The following is a 22,014-nucleotide window of genomic DNA, read 5'->3' as shown; positions in this document are numbered from 1 at the left end:
GCTTTGCACCATTGTTGTTGTTGTTCCATCAGGACATTTGTACTATACCTGTGTTATATTGTGTTATAGTTTATTATTATAATTTTTAAAAGAGGTTGTATTTTTTTATAGTGCGTATAGTCCACTTTTGCCTCAGGCACCGAATAACCTAAAACCGGCCCTGTAGCCAACCAATCAGATTAAAAGTAATGCATTTTTAATCTGCACCAAAACACCATTGAATGCTGGTTATTAATAAATATAGCTATACTCAGAGCCCGATAATTTTTTTATTTTGAATTGAATTCATTTGTGATATTTTATTTAAAAACAAATTGTACATTTTGATAAACCTTTTTTTTATTTTACACAGATGTCTTTGTGGAAAATAAATTAAGTTTCAATTGTGTGAGATTTGGTCTCTTTCTTAAGTTTATACATGAGATGTTTACTGTATTCAAGGTAACTTGTAACTTTCACTTTGAATACTGTTTAATTGAGCTACTTTTTACTTGTACTTGCGTCTATTATGTATGACTTACTTGTACTTGAGTACAATTTGAATCAAGTAACACTTCTATTTGAGTAGAATATATCAGTACTCTTTACTCCTCTCCTTTCCCTCATGTATTGTAGCATCAGCATCTTTGTATGAAGTGGTTGTAAAGTGGAGTGGGCGTGTCAGCGTAGGAACACCAAAATAAAAATCACGTGTTGGCACAGGGTCCTTCCAGTGAGAAACAGCGCCATCTCGCTGGCCAAATCTGTATGGCAAAAATAGGAAAGAATGGACGAAACTACAACACCAGAAATCATGAATTATCCCCAAAACACTGCGTTATGAGTGTCCTGAAGTGTAAGAATGAAATATTTTTTAAGTTCAGATGGTTTTGTATAATAACCAGAATATCTGCCTGGTTTCTATGCAGGGACTGTGGGTCGCCCCCTGTGTTGTGAGGCCAGTGGTATGTTCTAGTAGTATTGAAGGCAGAACAGAAGCGGTTTGTTTTTACGGTGATCAGGAAGCGTCGCTGCAGCGTCTGAGTTAAAACGGTTAAAGAGTCATTTTGTCTCCTCCACAGCTCCTCTCTGTAGCCGCCATGGCTCTGTGTGTGGGTGTCGGAGCCATGGCCTTGCCCAGCGAGCTCATCGTCCACATATTCTCCTTTCTGTCCGACCGTGACAAGCTTCGGGCCTCGGCTGTGTGTTCCCGGTGGAGGGAGTGTCTGTTCTACCCTACGCTGTGGAGCGAGCTCAAACTACGGGTAGGCGCCGCTGGGAGCACCGGCCGTGGCTCCGACGAGGCCCCGAAGCTAGAGTTCCTGATGCGGAAGTTTGGCTCTTTCGTTCGTGAGCTACAGCTGGAGCTGGCGCCCGTGGAAGGAAACCTCACCACCGTAAACAACGAGCCGTCCACGGCAGGAATGGACCACCCCCCCGGTACCGACACCGACCCTCGGCTCACGGAGACATGGAGAGACGCCATGGCCACCTACTTGGACCAGGTGTTGTGTGTGTTCAGCAGCATCCGAAACAACAGGTGACACTTAATTTCAATGATGAACGTTGTGTTTTTATTTGAGCGCGTTTTTGAAAAACTTTGAAACATGAGTGCTGTAAGTGATGTTCTTAGTGGAATTCACTGCCTTTGGTGCGTCATGAGTGCTAGCTAAGTTAGCTATAAACAAACCCTGGCATTAGAAGTTACGTAACTACGTCAAGAAGCGCACATCGTGTTCTAACAGACAAAATTATTGTGCACCAGTATGAACACGGACGTTTTAAGAAAGTGTGCTCCATTGTGTGGCTTTATCCACACGCACACACACACGCTAGCAGATAGAAAAATGCAGCGGTGGTGCTGCCTGCACGAGGCTTTGTTGGCCTTGGATTGCTGATATCAGCACACACACACACACACACACACACACACACACACACACAATAAACGCGGAGTTGTATATAGGTTGCCCAGCAAGTGCATGGTATACCGACAATATATACCTAAAATACATGCAAACCTAGGTCTGGGCAATATATCGAGAGTCAAGATACAGCAAAAAATATCGATTTGAGTTTAAGTCCATATGGCCCAGACCTAGAGGTGAAGTGAATTGAGTTGTCGGCAGTGATTTCCTGATCCATCTGCTGAGATCAGTGATGCTTTCTCTGATAAACTCCTCAAGTCTTCAAAGTCCTTCTTCTATTCTGTTTCGTTATGTTGATCTGTTTTCCTTTTCTGTGATCTACATTGTTCAAAACATTCCCCTGTCAGTCATTCATTAGAACCACACACCAAAACATGTAGGTCCTTAAACCATTAATTATGGATGCCACTACATCAGTAAAGGTGTGCTGTGGTGTCAGGTATTCACGCAGCAGATCCCTTCAGTTTTCTGTGAGGTTGCTCTCCATGGCTCAAACTGGCTAACACAGCTTATCTAAAAAATGATCTGTTATATTCAGAGGTGTAGAGTATGGATATATCCTACTAGGGCTGGGCGATATGGCCTTTTATAAATACCGCGATATTTTTAGGCCATGTCACGATACACGATATATATCTCGATATTTTGCATTACCCTTGAATTAACACTTTGATGCACAAAATCACACCAGTATGATGATTCTATATGTCTACATTAAAACATTCTTGATCATACTGCATTAATATATGCCAATTTTAAACTTTCATGCAAAAAAGGGGATATCACATCTAAGTCAAAGTTGACATAACTGTATTTATTAAACAGTGAGTGGCTCAAACATAAAATTGTCAACAGAAAGTGCACGTTCTGTGCAAAATTGTCACAGAGACATTTCAAAACAAGACATTAGTGCAGGATGCAACTCACATGGCATTTCAAAACACAAAATTAAAGTGCACTTTTTGTACATAATGCCACTACAATATTTTAAAACAAATAGTGCCCTTTTGTGCATGTTGTCATTAAGATGACATTTCAAAAAAAAAAAATCAAAAAAAAAAAAAAAAAAAAAAATCCGCGAGTTTAACGGTATGGTCATTTTCAACACCGCACAGACTACAAGCTGCGATATATCGAGTATATTCGATATATCGCCCAGCCCTATATCCTACTCAAGTAAAAGTGCTGTTACTTGATTTAAATTGTACAAGTAAGTCCTACATAAAATACTCAAGTACAAGTCAAAATTAGTTCAATTAAATAGTAGTTAAAGTAAAAGTTAATAGTTACTTTCACCTCCCATGTTTATTGTTGGTAATAAATCTTGCCACGGTTCCCTTACATACAGTATACAACTCATATAAACTTAAAAAGGAAGACACCAAATCTTGCACAATTGGAGCTTATCTATTTAATTAATTAGTAATTAGTAAATTAGTAATTAGTAACTAATTAGTTTTAAAATAACACCAATGAATTAAATTCAAAATAAAACAAATTCTCAGGCTCTAAGTATAGTTACATTTATGAACTCTAAAACAGAGAATAACCAGTATTCAATGCTGTTTTGCTGTGGTGCATTATGTTTAATCTAGACACCAATTCTAAGTAATTTCTGTGTTCCTTAGTTGCTCAAATCATTACTAAACAGTTTTTATGTGTGACTGTGTGCATTATTTTACATGAATCCTCTGCGTCTGCTGGCTTGTCTCTCCTACGGTGCATCTTGATGTAAAGTGCACACACTGTATGTAAATGAAGCCTCTGCTGCCTCCCTGACATGATGTGAAATAATAATCAAATGAGACCTCTGTTCTCCTGTAGTCGATTGCGATGCTCACACACCCAGTTTTTCCACTCTCAGCAATGAACCGGGGTGGGTTTAAGACACCACAATTGCACAAGCTTTAGGTGTGTACTGCATTAGAAGTTGGGTTTGTAATCTGTAGGTGGTTCTCTCATATCTACACACCTTTTGTGTAGAGCAGGAAGAAAGCTTTGCTCAGCATGCGTGTCTCAGGTGTCCTCCTAAATTTGTAATTATTGATTGCGATGTATATATGTGAATCTTTTGTGTGGTACAATAGAATGAGGGTAAAAATAAGTTCATAGTCAAAGCTTAGAAACCTTTGGACAGATTGCATTCATGTCCATTCTCTGAGATACACGGCTGGTATTGAGTGTGGTCAAAAGTTAGACCGATTTAGTACAGAGAATTCCAGGATGACTGTCCAGACACACAACAACTGAGTCACTGTGTGTGTCCAAAGCCTTTTGTCGTTCCTCTAACATCCCGTTTCTAACTCTAGAAACCTGCAGAAGCTGAGGCTGTATGGGGATACCTTTGTTCTCCAGCAGGAGGGCCTTTTGGACAGCTCCAACCTACACCAGATCCAGCAGGGAGACAAAAAGATCAATGAGTAAGCTGAGCACACAAGCATTAAAGCTGTTTCTATTTCATTTGACAAAAATGATTCATTCACAAACTTCACATGTGGTTTCTTTTCATGTTGTTAAAGGCAGTGTGGGCTTTAACATAATCTGGTTTAATATCTGTTTTGGATTTTCTTTGTGTTTATATGAATGTCACTTCAGGAAGTCATCGTTCTCGTCCAGTTAATGTAAATTTTCTACATCGATGCGTCGTGCCACCACTTTTATTTCAGTGCACTGCACCCGGAAGGTTATTTATGATCTGTAACTACGATCAAACTTCTGGTATGTGTTTATGTGTCAGTGCCTGACATCAATATTATAGAATTGGAACTAATTCAGCCACAGTGACAGGTAAGGCTGTGCAATTAATCGAAATTCAATTACAACAATTTAAAGAAACATGAACGCCTAAATCTATGCTGTGGCGCTCATAATGTACTGTAGTTTATTTTCGCTGGGAAAAAATTTGGCTGGTGGAAAATCTGGTTGGGTGGTAACTTTCAGAATCTACTAGCCATGCTGGTAGGTGATCTAAAAGTTAATTTAAAGCCCCGTATACTGTATATACTGTATACCAAGCATGAGTAACTCTAACAACATTTATCATGAATCTGTGTACCCTTTGATCACAAGAAATGGGGAGCACCAGTAGATTCATTACACCCCCTCTGGTTCCACATATGTGTATGTTTTACGTAACATCCAAATATCACACAAACAGAACCAGATTTAATTTTAAAACAGAAAAACGCTGCTTGTTTGGTTTTTGGTTTTTCTGTTTCTGGTTTTAAATTAATAACACAAAAAAATGCATTTTTTTCTATTTTTTAATTTGGTTTTGAAACAAAATAACCAAAGAACGAAGGGTACACAGATTATCATGACCCTTCACCAATTCAACAAAAAACTTTTAGCTTTAACGTAAGGCTGGGACAAAGATAAAAAAAACAAACTTTTGCTTTACTTCTCTAAATTTGGCCCTCAGAGAGTTAAACATTTTCCGCGCCAGTGGTGCCCGCTTTCGTGCCACGTGATTTCCCCATGCTGTGTAAAATTCCTGGTGAGAACTGTTATTTTTTTCTATAATCGAGAAGCCCTAGTGACAGATTAAAAATTGCAAATAAACCATTTGAAAGGAGACAACGCCATTATTTGTTTGAACAAACTGCCTAAATCTTTCTTGCATTTTACATACTGGGGCTTATCACAAACGAGTGTTGCAGTACTCGATCGGTCTTGGTCTTGGTTTCACCTCAGACCCGGACACATTTTTACTTGTCTACTTTAAATACAAGCTATCTCAAGGAAAGGAGAACCATTACTAAGAAAACCATGTCAGGTTTGGTGAGTTAAAGATATATATATTTTTTTTGAGAAGCTGGGGAAAAAAATATACATGAGCAAACTTAAATAAAAGGTTACATTTTGATGTTGTGTTATAGTCAGTGTTGGGAATGTTACTTTAAAAAAGTAATTAGTTATAGTTACTCACTACTTGTTCCAAAAAGTAACTGTTAGTAACTAAATTACTCTAAATTACTACAATAAAAGTCACTCATTACCAAGGAAAGTAACTATTTGCGTTACTGTTAAAAAAAAAAAAAAGTTGCTATGTGTCAAAGAATTCAGATTTTTTTAGATGCACGTGTTGTTGTGAGGTGCTTCATTAAATTTGAGTTGTTTACAACAGATGTGGACAAAGTCTTCACTCCTGGATATAATGAACACTTCACATACACGTTCTTTCCTTTAACCACAATTACATTTAAAGTAGTGTTTTTATCGTCACCATAAAAATGTCAACGTGTGTGTGTGTGTGTGTGTGTGTGTGTGTGTGTGTGTGCGCGTGCAAATATTGCACCCGCAAATATACCCCTTATGCACCCACATAAATGCATACTTCCGACGGGCACTGTACTAGTCTAACTAAAAAGCAAGGGACATGTGTGTGGAGCAAATATCTCCCCGACGCGGTGCGAGTTGGACCTGAAACTCGGTCGACGGGTTCCAAATACCCCGAGTGTGTGTATCTGTTATTTTGGAGTAATTTGGTCATTTCAAAATGTTTATTTTAATTTTATTTCACTTCTGGACGGCCCCGAAATGAAACCTATTCAACTTTTGACCTCAGGGTGTGAGGGGGCGCTAGCGCACCATCTTCACTGCACAGCTAAAGAGTAAGAGCAAGAGTCACGTGTGCGGCCAGAGCCAATCGCTGCGCACACAACTAAGCAGCTGTAAACACACGAGCGATAGAGAAGAAGATAGTTTAGACCAAGACACGGAGCTCTCTGAATAGATCGTTTGAAACCGTCAGCCACTGGTGAGTCTTTTAGAGACACGTTTCCCAACCCGTTCAATTCTCCATCTGGAAAACTGCAGATTCTCTGTGGTGCCGTGCATAGAAGCTAAGCTCTGACCACTCGGTTCAAAGGTAAAAAAAATATTTTTGTTTTTTAAAAAAACACAGCTGAATTGTAGATAATACTTTTATTTACTTACTCACTCATGTAGTTTGGAGCTTTACGTTTTGTTACTTTTCTGATTGGCACTACAATGTCTATGGAGTTTTGGTATCAGCGTCTCAAACATTCACGGGAACACACAAGGTATTTATTTATTTGATGCGCGTTCACGGAGTCGGATGTAGACACACACACACACACATAAGGCTGATGCGTGTGCACGGAGGAGATGGATGTAGACACACACACACACACACAGTATTTATAATAAAAATATACTAAATGAGTAAAATAAAACAAAAACTAAGCAATATTTATACAAAAAATACACAAAATGATTCCAGAATCACTACAATGGCAACAAAAACACAACAGAAAGATACAAAAATACACATGACTCCAAAAAACATATAATACAGAAAAATACACCAAACAAAAAAAAAAAAAAGTGAGTAAAAAAACAAACAAACACATTTGTCATGTTCATCTCCCATAGAATTAAACCAGGAAAATTGCACCCACATATTCCACCCGCAAATATACCCCGTATGCTCCCACATAAATGCATTCTTCCGACGGGCACTGTACTAGTGTTTAAAATCACAGTAACTAGCAAAAGAAACCTAGCCATCAGCGGACCCTTTTAAGCATTAACTCAGCGCAGACATGATCGCCTTGAGTACAGTCTAGTTTAGCCTCAACAACAGTCAGCCAGTTAACTAGCTGCCTACAATACACCACAAACATATCTGCATCATTTTATGTTTCTCAACAGACTTTACACTGTTAGTTAAGTTCAATTTTTGTGCTAAAAGTTTCATAATGATTGAGTCAGTCCATTTGATTTAGTTGATCTTCAGACAAGAAGGTTTTGGTCTTATTTTGGTAACAATTTATTTTTTGACTCTCTCATGGTGATGAGAATGTTTTGTTTGTGTTAAAATCAGCACTTTTATTGATAATTTATTTTTGTACAACAGACACTGTTTTGTTTTCATTTGAATTGTATTTTTTTAATTTCAGATACATTTTAAACATACATGAATATATCTTCTAATCATAGACATATCATACCACCATTAAGAGAGTTTAACACTACAATTTAAGAAATGGAAGAATATAAGAAATAGAAAGAAATACATTTTTTTATTGGGGACCCATTGAATTTCCCAGAGACCCACTCATATCACCACCTGTGGGTATCGGGGACTCACTAGATTGAAAACCTATCAACATCACTGTATTAATGAACTGAACTGGTAAAATACCAAAATCCCATATACAAAACCAGTGAAATACAAATGTAGCTATAAAAACTGAACCACTGGTCCCACAAAGAAAAGGAAAGCAAAAGTTTAGAAATTGTCGAATAATGAAATATGTTGAGGCTGCTGTTGTGGCTTTTTCACCCCAGGAAAGAATGATGAAGTGAGTTAAGGGTTTGCATCCTCTTTAATGTGGTGATCAGCCACTACTGGAGTTTTCAGAAGGCTGTGTGACACCATTGAGCAGCAGTAGCATGATGGGGAGGAATAAAGCAATAAAATAAAGCTCATATATTGCCATTTGTGCTTGAATAGAATCCAGCAGCTGTTCATGGAGCTGTTGTCTAACAGCAGACAGCTAAGGTGGTTGTCCTGTAGTTTCATGCTGGGTCTGGTGACCCCCTGCTCTCTCACCTGCTTGTCGAACCCTTCAGCTGAGAGTCTACAGCACCTGAGTTTATTGGACCACCAGCTAGGTCTGTAGTCCACCCCACTATGCCTTTTTACCAGATTATCTATTTTGGTAATGAAAAAGTGTAGAGACGTTAACATTGGGTGTTCTACTAATGTCTCCTCAGGTCCCCTCATCTCTCCTTCAGAGTTGGACCGTCTTTCTAACCTTCGTTCTCTGGCACTGGATTTCTGTGACCTGACATCTGAGCTGTGTGGTTTGCTGGCATCTCCACGCCGAACCCCACTGCATCGCCTTTCCCTGCTGCTCAATGGCACTACTTTGGAGTTCAAACCTCTTGAAGGAACTGCTACAGAAGATGACTGGAAGGCACTGGTATGACAATCATTTTCGTTAAAATGTGCACGGTAGCTGCTACTGTAAATTTTTTTTTTTTTTTAAAGAGTAACTAAACCACAAAACTACTTATTTTCCGATGAATGCAAATGTAATTGGTATGAAGTATTTCATGTCATTTCACAAATGCACGTCGGTCTAAAAAAAATCAGCACTTTTTTACCATGTGTTCTGTGATCATTTAATAGACACACTGTAAATGTAAATTTTTAGTTTGATTGGATGAAGACATTTGAGGTATGGCTAATTTAGTGAGGGGAGTATGTGTCGATTTTTGTGCGTCCTTATTTTTCTCCATTTTCAGCTTCCAATTTCTCAGGAACTATACCACATAGGAAACTAAAATTTGGTATAGTAATACAGCTCCACCTACTTTCTCAGAATATACAAACTAATAAACAATAAATAATTCATATAAATGAAAATAGTTTTATATTTCAAGAAAGTCATCTTTATACTATAATTTCTTACATTCTCACATGCAGTTATGGGCCACTGAAAATGGTTTAAAAGAAAATAAGTTTTTTTTTTTTTTTTAATTTTAAGACACCGTCACTCAAGAATCAATGCATATACCGTAATTTCTGGGCTATAAAGGGCACCATTGTATTGGCCGCATTCCAATAATTTTGCAATTTTTCAAGAAAAATCCACAGGCCGCTGCGTAAGTTAGGCCGCACTCTATTGGCTGATGAGGGTGCCCTTCACATGATTCAGCCAATCAGAACGGGTTAAACGAGTAAGAATACAGACACGATCGCTTCTGAACAAACTAAACATGGTGATTTGGCAACTTTATGCTGTTTATTGTTTTCTTCTTTCCGGACAATAAAATGCTGCTTTTACTGTAAACGGTGCGGAGATCAGATAAGCCTTGATACAGACTGTATCTCTGCTCCGTGTCCGTCCTCCTTACATAAGTTTTTCTATCAGCCGGACACCGCCTTGCGCACGTCGGATCGCACATACCCCTTGCTACCGCGTCGACCTGGGGGCAGACAACGGGGAGGCGGGCCGAGCGCATGGCCTCTGTCTCCCACCTCCCTCGGGATCTGGGAAACATGGAGTCCAAGTGGACCATGTTCTCCTCCGTTGTTGATGCGGCCGTTCGCAGCTGTGGCCGTAAAATCTCTGGTGCCTGTCGCGGCGGCAATCCCCAACCCAGTGGTGGCGCCCGGAAGTAAGTGATGCCGTCAAGCTGAAGAAAAAGGCCTACCTGGCCTTGTTGGCTGGTAGGACTCCGGCGGCGGCTGAGAGGTACCGGCAGGCCAAGCGTGTTGCAGCCCGCGCGGTTGCAGAGGCAAAAACTCGGGTCTGGGAGGAGTTCGGAGAAGCCATGGAGGAGGACTATCGGTCAGCCTCGAAGAGATTCTGGCAAACCCTCCGGCGCCTCAGGAGGGGGAAGCAGTGCTTCACAAACACTGTTTACAGTGCAGGGGGGAGCTGCTGACCTCAACTGGGGATGTTGTCGGGCGGTGGAAGGAGTACTTAGATAGAGGAGGATCTGGCCCATAGTCAAACCTCGGATTCAGGAGGAACAATGCGGTTTTCGTCCCAGTCGCAACACACTGGACCAGCTCTATACCCTTCATTGGGTGCTCAAGGGTTTGTGGGAGATCGCCCAACCAGTCCACATGTGCTTTGTGAATCTGGACAAGGCATTCGACCGTGTCCCTTGTGGTGCCCTGTGGGGGGTGCTCCGGGAGTATGGGGCCCTTTGCTAAGGGCTGTCTGTTCCCTGTATGACTGCATCAGGAGCCTGGTTCGCTTTGCCGGCAGTAAGTCAAACCTGTTTCCAGTGCATGTTGGTCTCCGCCAAGGCTGCCTTTTGTCACCGGTTCTGTTCATTACTTTTATGGACAGAATTTCTAGGTGCAGCCAGGGACCGGAGGGAGTCCGATTTGAGAACCTCAGGATCTCATCTCTGCTGTTTGCAGATGATGTTGTTCTGTTGGCTTCATCAAATCAGGACCTTCAGCTTGCACTGGGTTTGCAGCCGAGTGTGAAGAGGCCGGGATGATGATCAGCACCTCCAAATCTGAGGCCATGGTTCTCCACCAGAAAAAGGTGGCTTCCCCTCTCTGGATCGTTGATGGGGTCGCTGTATCGTACTGTTGTGGTGAAGAGGGAGCTCAGTCGGGGGGCAAAGATCTCAATTTATCGATCGATCTACGTTCTTACCCTCACTTATGGTCATGGGATTTGGGTAATGACCGAAAGGACAAGATCGCGGATACAGGCGGCCGAAATGAGTTTTCTTCGCAGGGTGACGGGGCGCACCCTTCGCAATAGGGTGAGGAGCTCGGAGTAGAGTCGCTGCTCCTTCTTGTCGAAAGGAGCCAGCTGAGGTGGCTCGGGCATCTGTTTCGGATGCCTCCTGTTTGCCTCCCCCGGGAGGTGTTTCAGGCATGTCCTATTGGAAAGAGGCCTCGTGGAAGGCCCAGGACACGCTGGAGGGACTATGTCTCTGAGCTGGCCTGGTGTCGCCTCGGGGTTCCCCCAGAACGGCTGGAGGAGGTGTGCGTGGATCGGGAGGTCTGGGCATCTCTGCTGAGACTGCTGCCTCCGCAACCCGGCCCTGGATAAAGCGGAAGAAAATGGATGGATGGATGGACAAACTGGCTGACTTTCACTTTATTACTTTATAACATTTATCCTTGTTTTTGCCATGATGAGGGTGTGTTCATGATAAACCGACTGATCAGAATGATTCAGTGGGAGCGCCAATGATTTTAATATAAACAGTTTCATTTGTCCACCTGATCTAATGTGACGGAGCTCAATTTTTTGCCGTCATGAAGCTTGAAAATCGGAAAAATTCGCAAATTAGCAGTGTACCTATTGAATAATTTTAATTTCTGATCTGATTTCTGATTTTTTAATTGAAGTGCATGAGATGTCCTGAAAATTTGTTGGAATGACATGTCATTCCATGTTGATTGATTCTTGGGAAACTCTTGACATTTTAGTCAAAGTATAATTGTAAGAGTGACTGCCCTTTATGACTATGCACAAACTCTTCACGTGTTTTTTTTCTCCACATCTACTCTCATCAAGTTTGTTGTGATCCTTTCTAGGTCCGTGTGAGTGCCAACCTACGTGTGTACATTATGGCCCTGGAGGTGGATAGTTCTGAGCTCCTTAGGTTTCTAAAACCCAGCCTTCCTCTGGAGCGTCTTCACCTGGACAGTTGCAGCACGCTGGTGACTGATGCAGCGTTGGATCTCATTTCCCACCAGTACAACAAAACATTGACTCACTTTCTTCTCCTGAGAGACGGACATGACTTCCCCGACCTCAGCATCAACCGCAATGAAGACTCCTTAGTTCTGTTGGCGTGGAGATGTACTCAGCTCACTCTACTAGTGATCCATGGTAAGTTTAAAAAATAAAATAAAAATGTATTTAAGGATTCATCCTAGTGAATTTGGCAAACCAGCCTTTTGGAGTTATCAAATACCTTTTTTTAAAACCATATAGGTTTATCGATTAACTAATAGTAACTGAGGATCAATTTCGAGAACAATCAGCACTCGCAAATGTCCAGATTTATTGTGGAGGGATGCTCAAACAGAGCCCTATTCTCCCCTTTGCGCTTCAGCGTTAATTTATGCACATGTAGGTGCATTTCTCTTACGAGTATTTTCCCATCCAGACTGCTGACACGCACAAAAAAGACCCAATGCTTGTAAGGCTGTAAATAAAGGCATTTAAATGCTATTAATTTGTTTAATTAAGGAGGCGGACTGGGGCATGATGTCTTTTATTTTCGGCTTTTTTGAAATCACAATGTCATAGAAATTTGTAAAAATGGTCAAGCACAATTTTCATCTGAAAAATTTTTTGCAGAACAATCTGAAAGGTTGATTTGATCCAATTATTGCAGTGTGAGGATCGGCTGCATTTTTCTGTTTGAGCCACAGTTGGAATCTCTCTTTTTTTCCTCATACTAAAGACATATTAACGTTTGTTTGTGTGGGAAGCCCGATTTTACTAAGCTACGGTTGGAACTTCCTACATTCAGAAAGGATGAAGGCATCAGTCATCGTCACCTGTCATCAATACTGTACCTGTGAGCTCTGAAGCATGCACCAGTGTGTGCAGCGCTGCAGGTTTGAGGATAATAATGCGAGCTAGAGTGAAATTCTGCACAGCGTGCTGCGTTATTACCGAGGAGACGAAGATGTTTACATTCAGTGAAACAAGCCCATCCGTTTCCTACATAATAAGCAGTTATACATTTAAAATGTTCAATGCCTTATGGAGCTGATGTGACTGAGCTTGACCTGAAGTCGAACATCATTTATAAACATGTCTCAACAGTCACAAGACGCACACGCTCTGTCTGCTTTGATTATGGCGAAGAGCATTTCTTGTGCTCTTTCTTCTGGATGAATGTTTTCCAAGTAATGATCTTTATAACGCAGACCAAGTACAGTGGTGAAGTGCAGAGGATCTCTGAGAAACGTGCACTGAGAGACTCCGGATTAATGCACTTCTGATGCGTCAGGCTGCAGTGTTGCTGGAGGGCTACACGCGACACAGAAACATAAAACGCACTTACGTCCCCCATCTCAAACTCTGCTTAGAAGACACTTTAGTGCTCAAATGTATTGAAATTAGGCTTTACACGATCAGGATTTTTGGGTCGCTCAGCTATCAGTGAATTAAAAAAAAAAAATTGGAAATTGGGAACACAGTTTTTGAAGCCTAGCTCCACAATAAAATTATAAATGGTTGAATGGCTTTGTACATGTTTTAAGGAAAAATGTCAGCATTTGCTTTACATGGTCTTTAAGTGTTTACTGTCCTTCTCTTACTATGAGAAAAAACTACTTTCAAACCATGAATTACAGAAGCCTTTTATTCACTTTCATACGGCACTACATTCACTGGTTTAGGTTTTTATTCTGAGACTCGCAAGTCTCACCATATACTAAATATGGCCCTAATGAAACAATTTTATTTGTTTCCAAATTCTGTATTCCACATTAATATTTTACAATTCTGTTTTTTTTTCTTGAAATTTCATAAATTCCTTCAGAAAATATTAGTTTTATCTCCTGTGCGGAAACAAAATAAATACTAATGAAAAAAAAAAGAGAACCTTAAACAAAAATGTATGTCCGTAGAGTGATGAGTTGCGTAGTTTGAAGCGGCCAGGATGGGAGGGAGGAGGGCAGTGCACTAAATCAGTGGTCCCCGAAAACATTTCCCCATTAAAAAAAAAAAAAATAGTTCCTTGCCTCACGGTGACAGCATTTCATCCCCATTCTGTTAATTTCCAACAGTGGATTCCGTTTTCATTGGTCAATTTCGTAATTTCGTCCCCGATTCCGTTAACATGGATTTGATGGGGCCCTAACTAAAGTAACTGTTGGTGTAAATGCAAGTTGTGGCTGATCCCCCTGTCTTTTGTGTCTCACAGGTTACACTGTGTGGTCTCACAACCTGATAGCCATTTCTCGACTGCGTGGCTCTAGCCTCCGTGTTCTCACCGTCTCAGAGGAGAGCATCGACTTTGACCCCGACCAGTCGGTGTACACAGAGGGCGACCCATTACACCACCTGGTGAAGGAGGTCTCCCTGGGCCTCGGCCGCGTCTGGCACCCCTGTTTGGATTCCAGCATGGTTCTTTCTGAACCGTCCCAGCATTTCCATCATGAGCTGCAAGCCTTCAGCATGGGCATGTAGGCAAGGGAAGGCAAACCCAACACAGCCAAACCAGTGTCATGACCAGACCAGTCCAGTAGGTCAGATCAGACTGAAGAACCAGGCCTAAAGAGGACAGGAGGGAGGCGCGTAGAGCAAATTTTATCATAGATTATAAACTGCTTTACAGAATCTGACAAAATTTTATTTGTTTTAGTTTCTTTTATGTGGGTTTCAGAATTCAAGCAACTTTCTCCGTACTTTTAAATGTAGTGATAACCAGTCACATGGAGATACAGATTCAATTAAATAGATTTCCTTGTGAGATGGCAGATTTTATTTAATCAGTTTAAACCCTGGTCTGACCTTGATTGGTCTGGTCTTGTTCACAACTATCTGGAGCGCTGGCTTCACGATAACAAGCCTTCATAGCCTCTGGATAAACATGATTCAGATTTTTTAATTTTTGCTTTCTTTATTTCCATCTCTCCTTGCTTTGTCTGTACCTGTGTGGTGTTCCCTTTGCCTGTTATGGGCTTTGTGTGTGTCTGAAAACCGAAATATATTCTGATCCTGCTTACAATAAGAACAGGAAAGGCAGGCGAGTGAGAGATGGACTGCTGAGCTTTAGTGGGGTTTGTGTAAGAATGCATAAGCTTTCAGCTGTAGCTGTTTTTGTTTTTGTTATTTTTTGACAGAAATGCTCTACATTGATGTTTCGGCTTCACTTCAGTAAAGCTGAAGTTTGTTATGTCACCAATCAAGGACTTCCTGAGAATGCCAGCTCCTTGTCTACTTGAGAGACTTTACCAGCAGAAAAGGAGTTTCCACTGTAAGCTGACTCTGTGTGGCAGTTAACGGTTAGTTCAATAGAACATTTGTGGTCAACACATGAATCTGAATCATAAGAGCACTCATTTGTAAACCAATGTGCTGTGTACCATGATCATTTCCTCTCAGTCTAACTGTGGTTTGAGATACCTCAGCTAAAGATCAGGGATCATTTCTGTTATGCCAGCTTTAGGGGTTTTATCAGATGCACAACAGAGTTGAAATATGTGTGTCGCTCGGGAAGCCTTTGCACAAGTGTAACATCCCTGTTGCACGAAGGGCACACTAGAGCAGGAGGTGAGATTTAGCTTCCTGAAAGAGTCAATGAAGGCCGAGTGTTGAAAGTTAACTCTGATTCTTGGAATTAACAGAGTTTCCTGACTGGTGTTATAAAAGTTAAAAGAAAGTTTTCAATACAGCGTCACCATCTATGTGGTACCATTTCAGATTTCTGTCCTCAGAGATCCAAGACTAAGTTCACAACCAGAAATACTTAAAAAGTCTTCATCTCTCACTCCTTGTGTTCGGAGATCTAGGGTTCCATTGTTTGTGAAGAACATTGTTGCTTATTTTCATTCTGCTCCTTTAGTCGACTTTGACAACATCATGGAGATCACAGTGAGATCTTTAGAGCCAAGCTAACATCATTGTGATGCTGTTTGGGTCTGCAGATAGCTTCCGTCTCTGTGTTCACAATTGATATCATGAGTTTTTGTGCCCCTTTGTGTGAAACAAGCTTCTGTTTGCTTTTTGAAAAAGAAGTTCTGTTTCTTTTCCAACCCTCTAGAATTAGGATTCTTCTCGCTTGAAGTGTTCATAGATGAGAGGAATCTTCAGACATGGATAGGAATTAAAAGGAGGGACTATTGATCCATAACATCATGTATATGCACGTGTCCATGTACACCATTTCAAAAATCTCTGTTAAAAACTTGCAGATTTTGGTGAGGCTGTGTTAAAACATCTGTGTGTGCTGCTACTGTAGCAGCGGTATGGCCATGGAACAGTTGGTGGTTTCTTGTGTGGGATGTAGGGAGCCTTTACTCATTAGGAATGCCATGGATGGAATGTAACGACTCAGTTTTACTGTTCTGCAGACCCGTTAGTCAGCTTTTAGTTCGGCACACCAGACTTACTGGGTACCTGGACAGAGCAGCATTGTGTGTCCTGTAAAGTTTATGGAATGACCAAAACATCGTAGCTTCGTGTCACATACAGCTTTTTAAAATTCAGCTTAATTTATTGAGAAAGGACAACTATAGCACAACGAGGCTTTGTGTCGAATGGCTCATCTTGTCAAATGAAAGTTGTTCCGTCAGTCTCAGGAATGTGTTTTGCATCTGACCAGGGCTGTAATGGTGATAACGCCAAGTATACGATAAATGTGAAACAATCCGTACATGTGAGAGGGTTTACTAACTTGATATTTCCTCTGGAGTCACAGTTGCCTTGGAAACAGCCCCTTGTTTTGTAGATGAAGGTGTTGATTTGTTGTTTATCTTGCTATTCACTAAACCCTGACTTCTCAGTTGGAGGGTGCGCCAACCTGATCATACATTTGTTTTCAAAGATTAAGGTTGATAAAGACTGGAGAATGACAGAGCAAGTTGCTCCCTTCATATATATTTTTTTTTTTTACTTAGGAAATGTAGATATTATGGTGGGTAGTTGGAACATTACTGACAACTGTGGACGCGGTGAGTGTCATTCACATGTGAACTGGGACAAAAGTTTGGATTGACCTGCTGTCAAGTGCTGATTCACAAAAATGAGGCCTTATTTAAAAGCTTTTGTTCCCGATAAGGAAGTAAATGTTGATCATGCCACATTTAAATCTAATTGGGACAATTGGTGTGCACAGCCTGCCAGAATAAAAGCTCATGGTGGATAACTCCCTTATTCCATAAAAAGATATTCTCCATGAATAAAAAAACAAAAGCTTTGAAAAGTCATCTGGAGAAATAACTAAGTCTAAACCAATTTTTAATCTATAAGGGAAAATTCAGAAAGTCCAGAAATATCATTACTATGAACTGCAAATGTGGTTAAGTTAAACTATTGCACATGTTTTGTTTGCAGTTAGCAAATCCAATCAGTCAGCAGCCTGACCAAACCACAGCATCCTTTTTTTCCCACGTTATTTTCCTGTAAGTACATAGCAGCCGATTATTCCAAGTAAGGAAATTAAGGACTTGAAATTATTTTAATGGATTAGATTTTTGTTTTGAATAGTTTTTGACATCTCATCTCTAAAATGTAAACTTTGACCTGGTTACTCCAACAGTTCCCCTCCCCCCCTTCATTTACAAAATGATTTCCTTTTATGATATTGTCATGTTTTGTTTTGGCTTTTTTCACATTATCAAGTATTTTGGCATGAGGGTTTCTGGTTTGACTTTTCCTTCAAGTTGGAGAACATTTTCTAGTCACATTGTGCTTTTTGTTTGGTGGTGCTGTGATATTTTAGCTCTAATTTTGACATTTTGGTTTATTTTATTTTTTGACTTTGTTTTATTCTTCAAGTACAGAAACATGTTGACTATGTTGGCCAGCCTTTTTCCTCTCTGAAATGCAGACCATGCAAACAGTTGGAGAAGAAACTGAAAAATGACTTGGTAACAAGGGAACGTTTCATGCTGCTTGGTAAAGGTGGCCACTGACTGGCCCGATTTTGATTGGTTGCATCTTTGACAGGCACTTCATTCTCCCTCCTGTCTGTGACACCTCAGCTCTCATACAGGTGCACCATTTCAACATACAGCACTTAAGCTAATGCAGACATGTATTCTCTGTGCAATTTTGTGTGTGTGTGCGTGTGTGTGTGTGTGTGCGTGCGTGCGTGCGTGTGAGAGACAGGTGAGAGGGCTTACTGTCGATTCAGTGGTGCAGATTGACAATTTGTACAAGAAACGGGAACAGAAGCCATCATTCTCAGGAAATGGGAGACTATCCCAGAGGAGGAAATGGCAAACAGAAGGGTGCTTTAGTTCAGGCCACCAGGGACCTCATGTCTTCTTCTTTGATGTGTTCTAAGCAGCCAAAGACCACAGTAGAAAAAGACTGAGCCACACATTAGCCACTCCCATACAAACATTGGCTGTTTGCTGACCTGCGCCTCCATAGAACGCCTTCTTCCGCTGAGTTTTATTCCTTCTGTTTCTCCTTAGGGTTGCTGAATGTTACTTTTTGTGTGTCTAAACCCTGACCTGGCACTGACCAAAGCAGGAGTGTGTTTTGTTTAGAAAGGGGTCAAATTTTGACTTTCTTCATGTTACTAACAAAGTGGAATCAGCACCGTGTGTGCAGTGTTGCCAAAATGATACCTCTGAGTGGCTCTGCAGTGCAGGTTGCTGGATGTTACAATGGACCAAACCTGCTCTGATGAGTCCGTGTATTTCCATCGCGTGTTTGGGATTCAGGGAGGAGAGGTGTGGGGACCTGTCTTCCTGTGTCACTGAAACGGGCCAATGAATGTAAGCGGAGGAATGCGTCAGGGACCGACATCATTGCGTGTGTTTCTGGAGAAGTTTCCACAGTGAACGTCAAATGTGAGAAATGAGCTGCTGCAAAGGGTTAGTAAGAAGAGAAGATTCTAATACAGGGAGAAAGTTGCTCTACATCTGTCCAAGGTTCTCTGCGGTAGACTCTCTCTGCATACAGTATATATTTACAGCGTTTTTCAGAGTATCGTTGGTTGCAGATTAGCAGCTAGTCTGAGTAGAGTCTGGCTGCGATAACTTAAAGATATGGCTGTTGTTCATCACCGAATATGTTTCTGGCAGGCCTAGGATACAACCGTGCCCACCACACCACACACAAGTTTCATTATATTAACGATTGTCTGAGGACGTTGTTGGACTCTGGGGCAGGCATTCACTGCACAAGCTGCTAGCAGAGCCTTATATTTATCGCAAGTTGCTGGCTTCATCAGAAAGAGTTGTATATTTACCATTACCAGCAGGTATTGTGCATGTATGTGTTTGCATCCAGGTCCCTCTGTCCTTCTAAGCTTCTGCTTGGTTTTAGTTTGATTAATGTATGGATTGATCATGGATGGCTATAGGGGTTGATAAGTTCATGAGTCTGCAGAGCTGGCCTCGGCACAGTCCATCTTAGACCATCTTTGTTTAGATGGAAGGAAGCATGACAGCACATTTCCTGTTTCTTTCTTGTGAAGTACCAAAGAGAGCAGACTCAAACCTGCATCACTCTTTGAGTCTCAGGCCAGCCACTCATCAGTCACCTTAACTGAAGCTCCACAGTGATCGTGGCTCAGAATCTATAGAGAGTTCACACTATATACTCAGGATGTTTGTAATGTTCTGGACATTTTTAAATATGACGGAGGTGGTTTTGTGGTTGTTTTTTTCATCTTTTGCCTAATTGCATCAAGGTGCCATTTGAGGGGGTCCTATTAAGCTTCATATCAGGCTATCAATACCACATTGGAGTCGGTGTCAACTTGTGTTATTAGGGCTTTCTTTCAAGCTCTCAACCTTTATTCATCATTGAAATGATATGAACTTGCAGTGTCCCAGGTTTGTGATTTAATACCAGCCTCAATGGCTCTCCAGCCCCGTGTAATTCCCACAGCTCTCAGACTGATATTGTATCAGAACACAGAGAAGCATAATAGGGCTCCTATATTGTGTTGGAGGACTAACCACAGGAAACAAGAGTTTCCCAATCCCAAACATCTGTTTGTTTTCCTCCTCATCGATCACACTGCAATGACAACAGATAACTACCAGTAACTTTGGTGAGAGAGAGACTCAATCACAATAGGGAGAAAGTATTTTATCACACTGTTGTATCAAAAGAAAAGTGAGTGCATTTTACTGGTATATACAATCATAGATTTGTACTTTCAGTGTGAGGTAGTCACCAGGAAATATGTGCGTCTCCCCCAGCTGGAACTGCTTTCACAGCCAGTTTCAATCGAGTCTTTCAGAATGTTATCAAATGCGTACTGTTCTCTGTTTTAGGGGAAGAAAAGAACCTGATACTGATGCTCAGAATAAGCCAACCATACTCAATAGATCTTGGCTCTTGAGGCTCTGATATTTAATGACTGCTTGTTGTCGAGAGAGAGACAAACCTGCTAATTCCATTGCAGGCAGGCCTGCTTCCTAGTCCAGCCTCAGAACTATGCAAGAGAAATGCATATAATTCGCATTCACCTGTTACTTTCTTCTATTTTTTTAATAGATATATTTTTGTTCTCTCTGTCACATGATAGAATTGAAGATATGAGCTATTAAGAACTTGCAATGACAATATGTTGGCCTTATGGTGATTTTCCAAGTCTTATTGTTTATTTTAGAAATCTTTTTGATTGTGGTCAGCCAGCCCAGCGACAGCCGCGGTGACGGCGGGGCTCACTCTTGGTCTCTGTGAGACTGGCTCGACGGCCCCAGTTTTATCGTGGTACGAATGTTGTGCATTTGTTTAAAATAAGGACAGTTGCAATAACAGCAGTCTTTACAAGTGGCCACAAAAGGGACACAAGCAGTGCTGGCGATGCCCAGCTGCGACCTTGGAAACACTTAGAGCAAGAAATAGAAACTATATGAATAGATATATGTATACATATATATATGTATGTGAACTTCACATCGAGCATATTTGTTTAGGTATCAACAATGCGTTAACATGGTAAACTCTTATGCAGCACATGTCCGGGTTCACTTTCTGAACATGAAGTATAATATTAAGAAATCACAGACTTTGTAAAATCACATGCTATGTTGATCATCAGAAACTGTTTGACCATCCTCAGTGTTAAATATTCTGCCTGTATAAAGTTCCTGTGTGATTGTTTCTGTTCTCGTGAGCACATAAAACACTGAGTTTTACTTTCTATCAACAGTGAAGCAGAATACACCCAAAACACAGCAGGACCAACTCAGTGCTCACTGCTCTGTCACAGAGAAGCCCAGCTGTTAGCAACAGGCTAAGCAGATTTACAAGCTGCTTTAGTGTAGTTAAGCAACTGCGTAACCCATAATACACACAAGTGTAAACCCGTTAAAAGCGCTTATTTGATCTCTTCCCAGCTGTGTTTTGTGGGCCAGTTTGTCCAAGCCAAGAGGACTGATTGGACGATCACCATCAGTGTTGATATTTGGTTGTGGGGAGAATGGAGAGTGCTGTACAAACCTCCACAACCTCCAACATGATGGCAAATATTCAAAGGCCAACCTGCAGAATGTTGCTTTGAATTAATGTTGAATGAATGCTCCTCTTATTTTAGTCAGTGAATAAAAACCTTGAAAATCTTACATTTCTGGGTCTGTGTTTAATGATCTGCTGTGTCGGCCTTCTGAGATGCAGCTCTGCCCACACACTGCCTGCTCTAAGATAAGGAATAATCAGTCTGTGAAAAGTCAAGGTTTTCTACAGATTCCTGCACAAACCAAAATGTTCCTCTCAATTATATTAAGACAAATCAAATCAAACTTTATTACATAGAGTGCTTTTCATATATAAAATATAATTCAAAGTGCTTTACATTATTAAAACCTTACATACAATAAAAAAAAAATACCCCACACAAACAATCCACAAGAAACCCCAACATCATCACATAAACCCTAACACACAGATGCATATAATTAAGACAAGGACAATGGCAGATGATACCCGGCTGG

At 40.9% G+C, this 22,014-nt stretch overlaps 1 protein-coding gene across 1 annotated transcript; it reads left to right on the top strand.

Annotated features, from left to right (window-relative positions):
• Positions 1 to 744: 744 nt before the first annotated feature.
• Positions 745 to 21,645, top strand: fbxo33 (F-box protein 33). The gene is made up of 6 exons (XM_028442539.1): positions 745 to 1,519; positions 4,217 to 4,327; positions 8,389 to 8,549; positions 8,652 to 8,860; positions 11,959 to 12,256; positions 14,310 to 21,645. The coding sequence occupies exons 1-6, from the start codon at positions 1,080 to 1,082 to the stop codon at positions 14,573 to 14,575; spliced, it is 1,485 nt and encodes a 494-aa protein (XP_028298340.1). The 5' UTR covers positions 745 to 1,079; the 3' UTR covers positions 14,576 to 21,645.
• The last annotated feature ends 369 nt before the right edge of the window (positions 21,646 to 22,014 follow it).

This window comes from Gouania willdenowi, unplaced genomic scaffold (assembly GCF_900634775.1).
Source record: "Gouania willdenowi unplaced genomic scaffold, fGouWil2.1 scaffold_55_arrow_ctg1, whole genome shotgun sequence".
NCBI classification, from domain to species: Eukaryota; Metazoa; Chordata; class Actinopteri; order Blenniiformes; family Gobiesocidae; genus Gouania; species Gouania willdenowi.
Note: the sequence above shows the minus strand (reverse complement) of the source record. Positions and strands in the feature narration are given on the sequence as shown.

Bases quoted from the DNA above. Each gene is read 5' to 3' on its own strand.
- fbxo33 (XM_028442539.1), top strand. From the start codon at position 1,080: ATGGCTCTGTGTGTGGGTGTCGGAGCCATGGCCTTGCCCAGCGAGCTC. The intron at 1,520-4,216 runs GTGACACTTAAT...TTCTAACTCTAG, and splicing joins AGCAGCATCCGAAACAACAG to AAACCTGCAGAAGCTGAGGC. The intron at 8,550-8,651 runs GTCTGTAGTCCA...ATGTCTCCTCAG, and splicing joins TTTATTGGACCACCAGCTAG to GTCCCCTCATCTCTCCTTCA.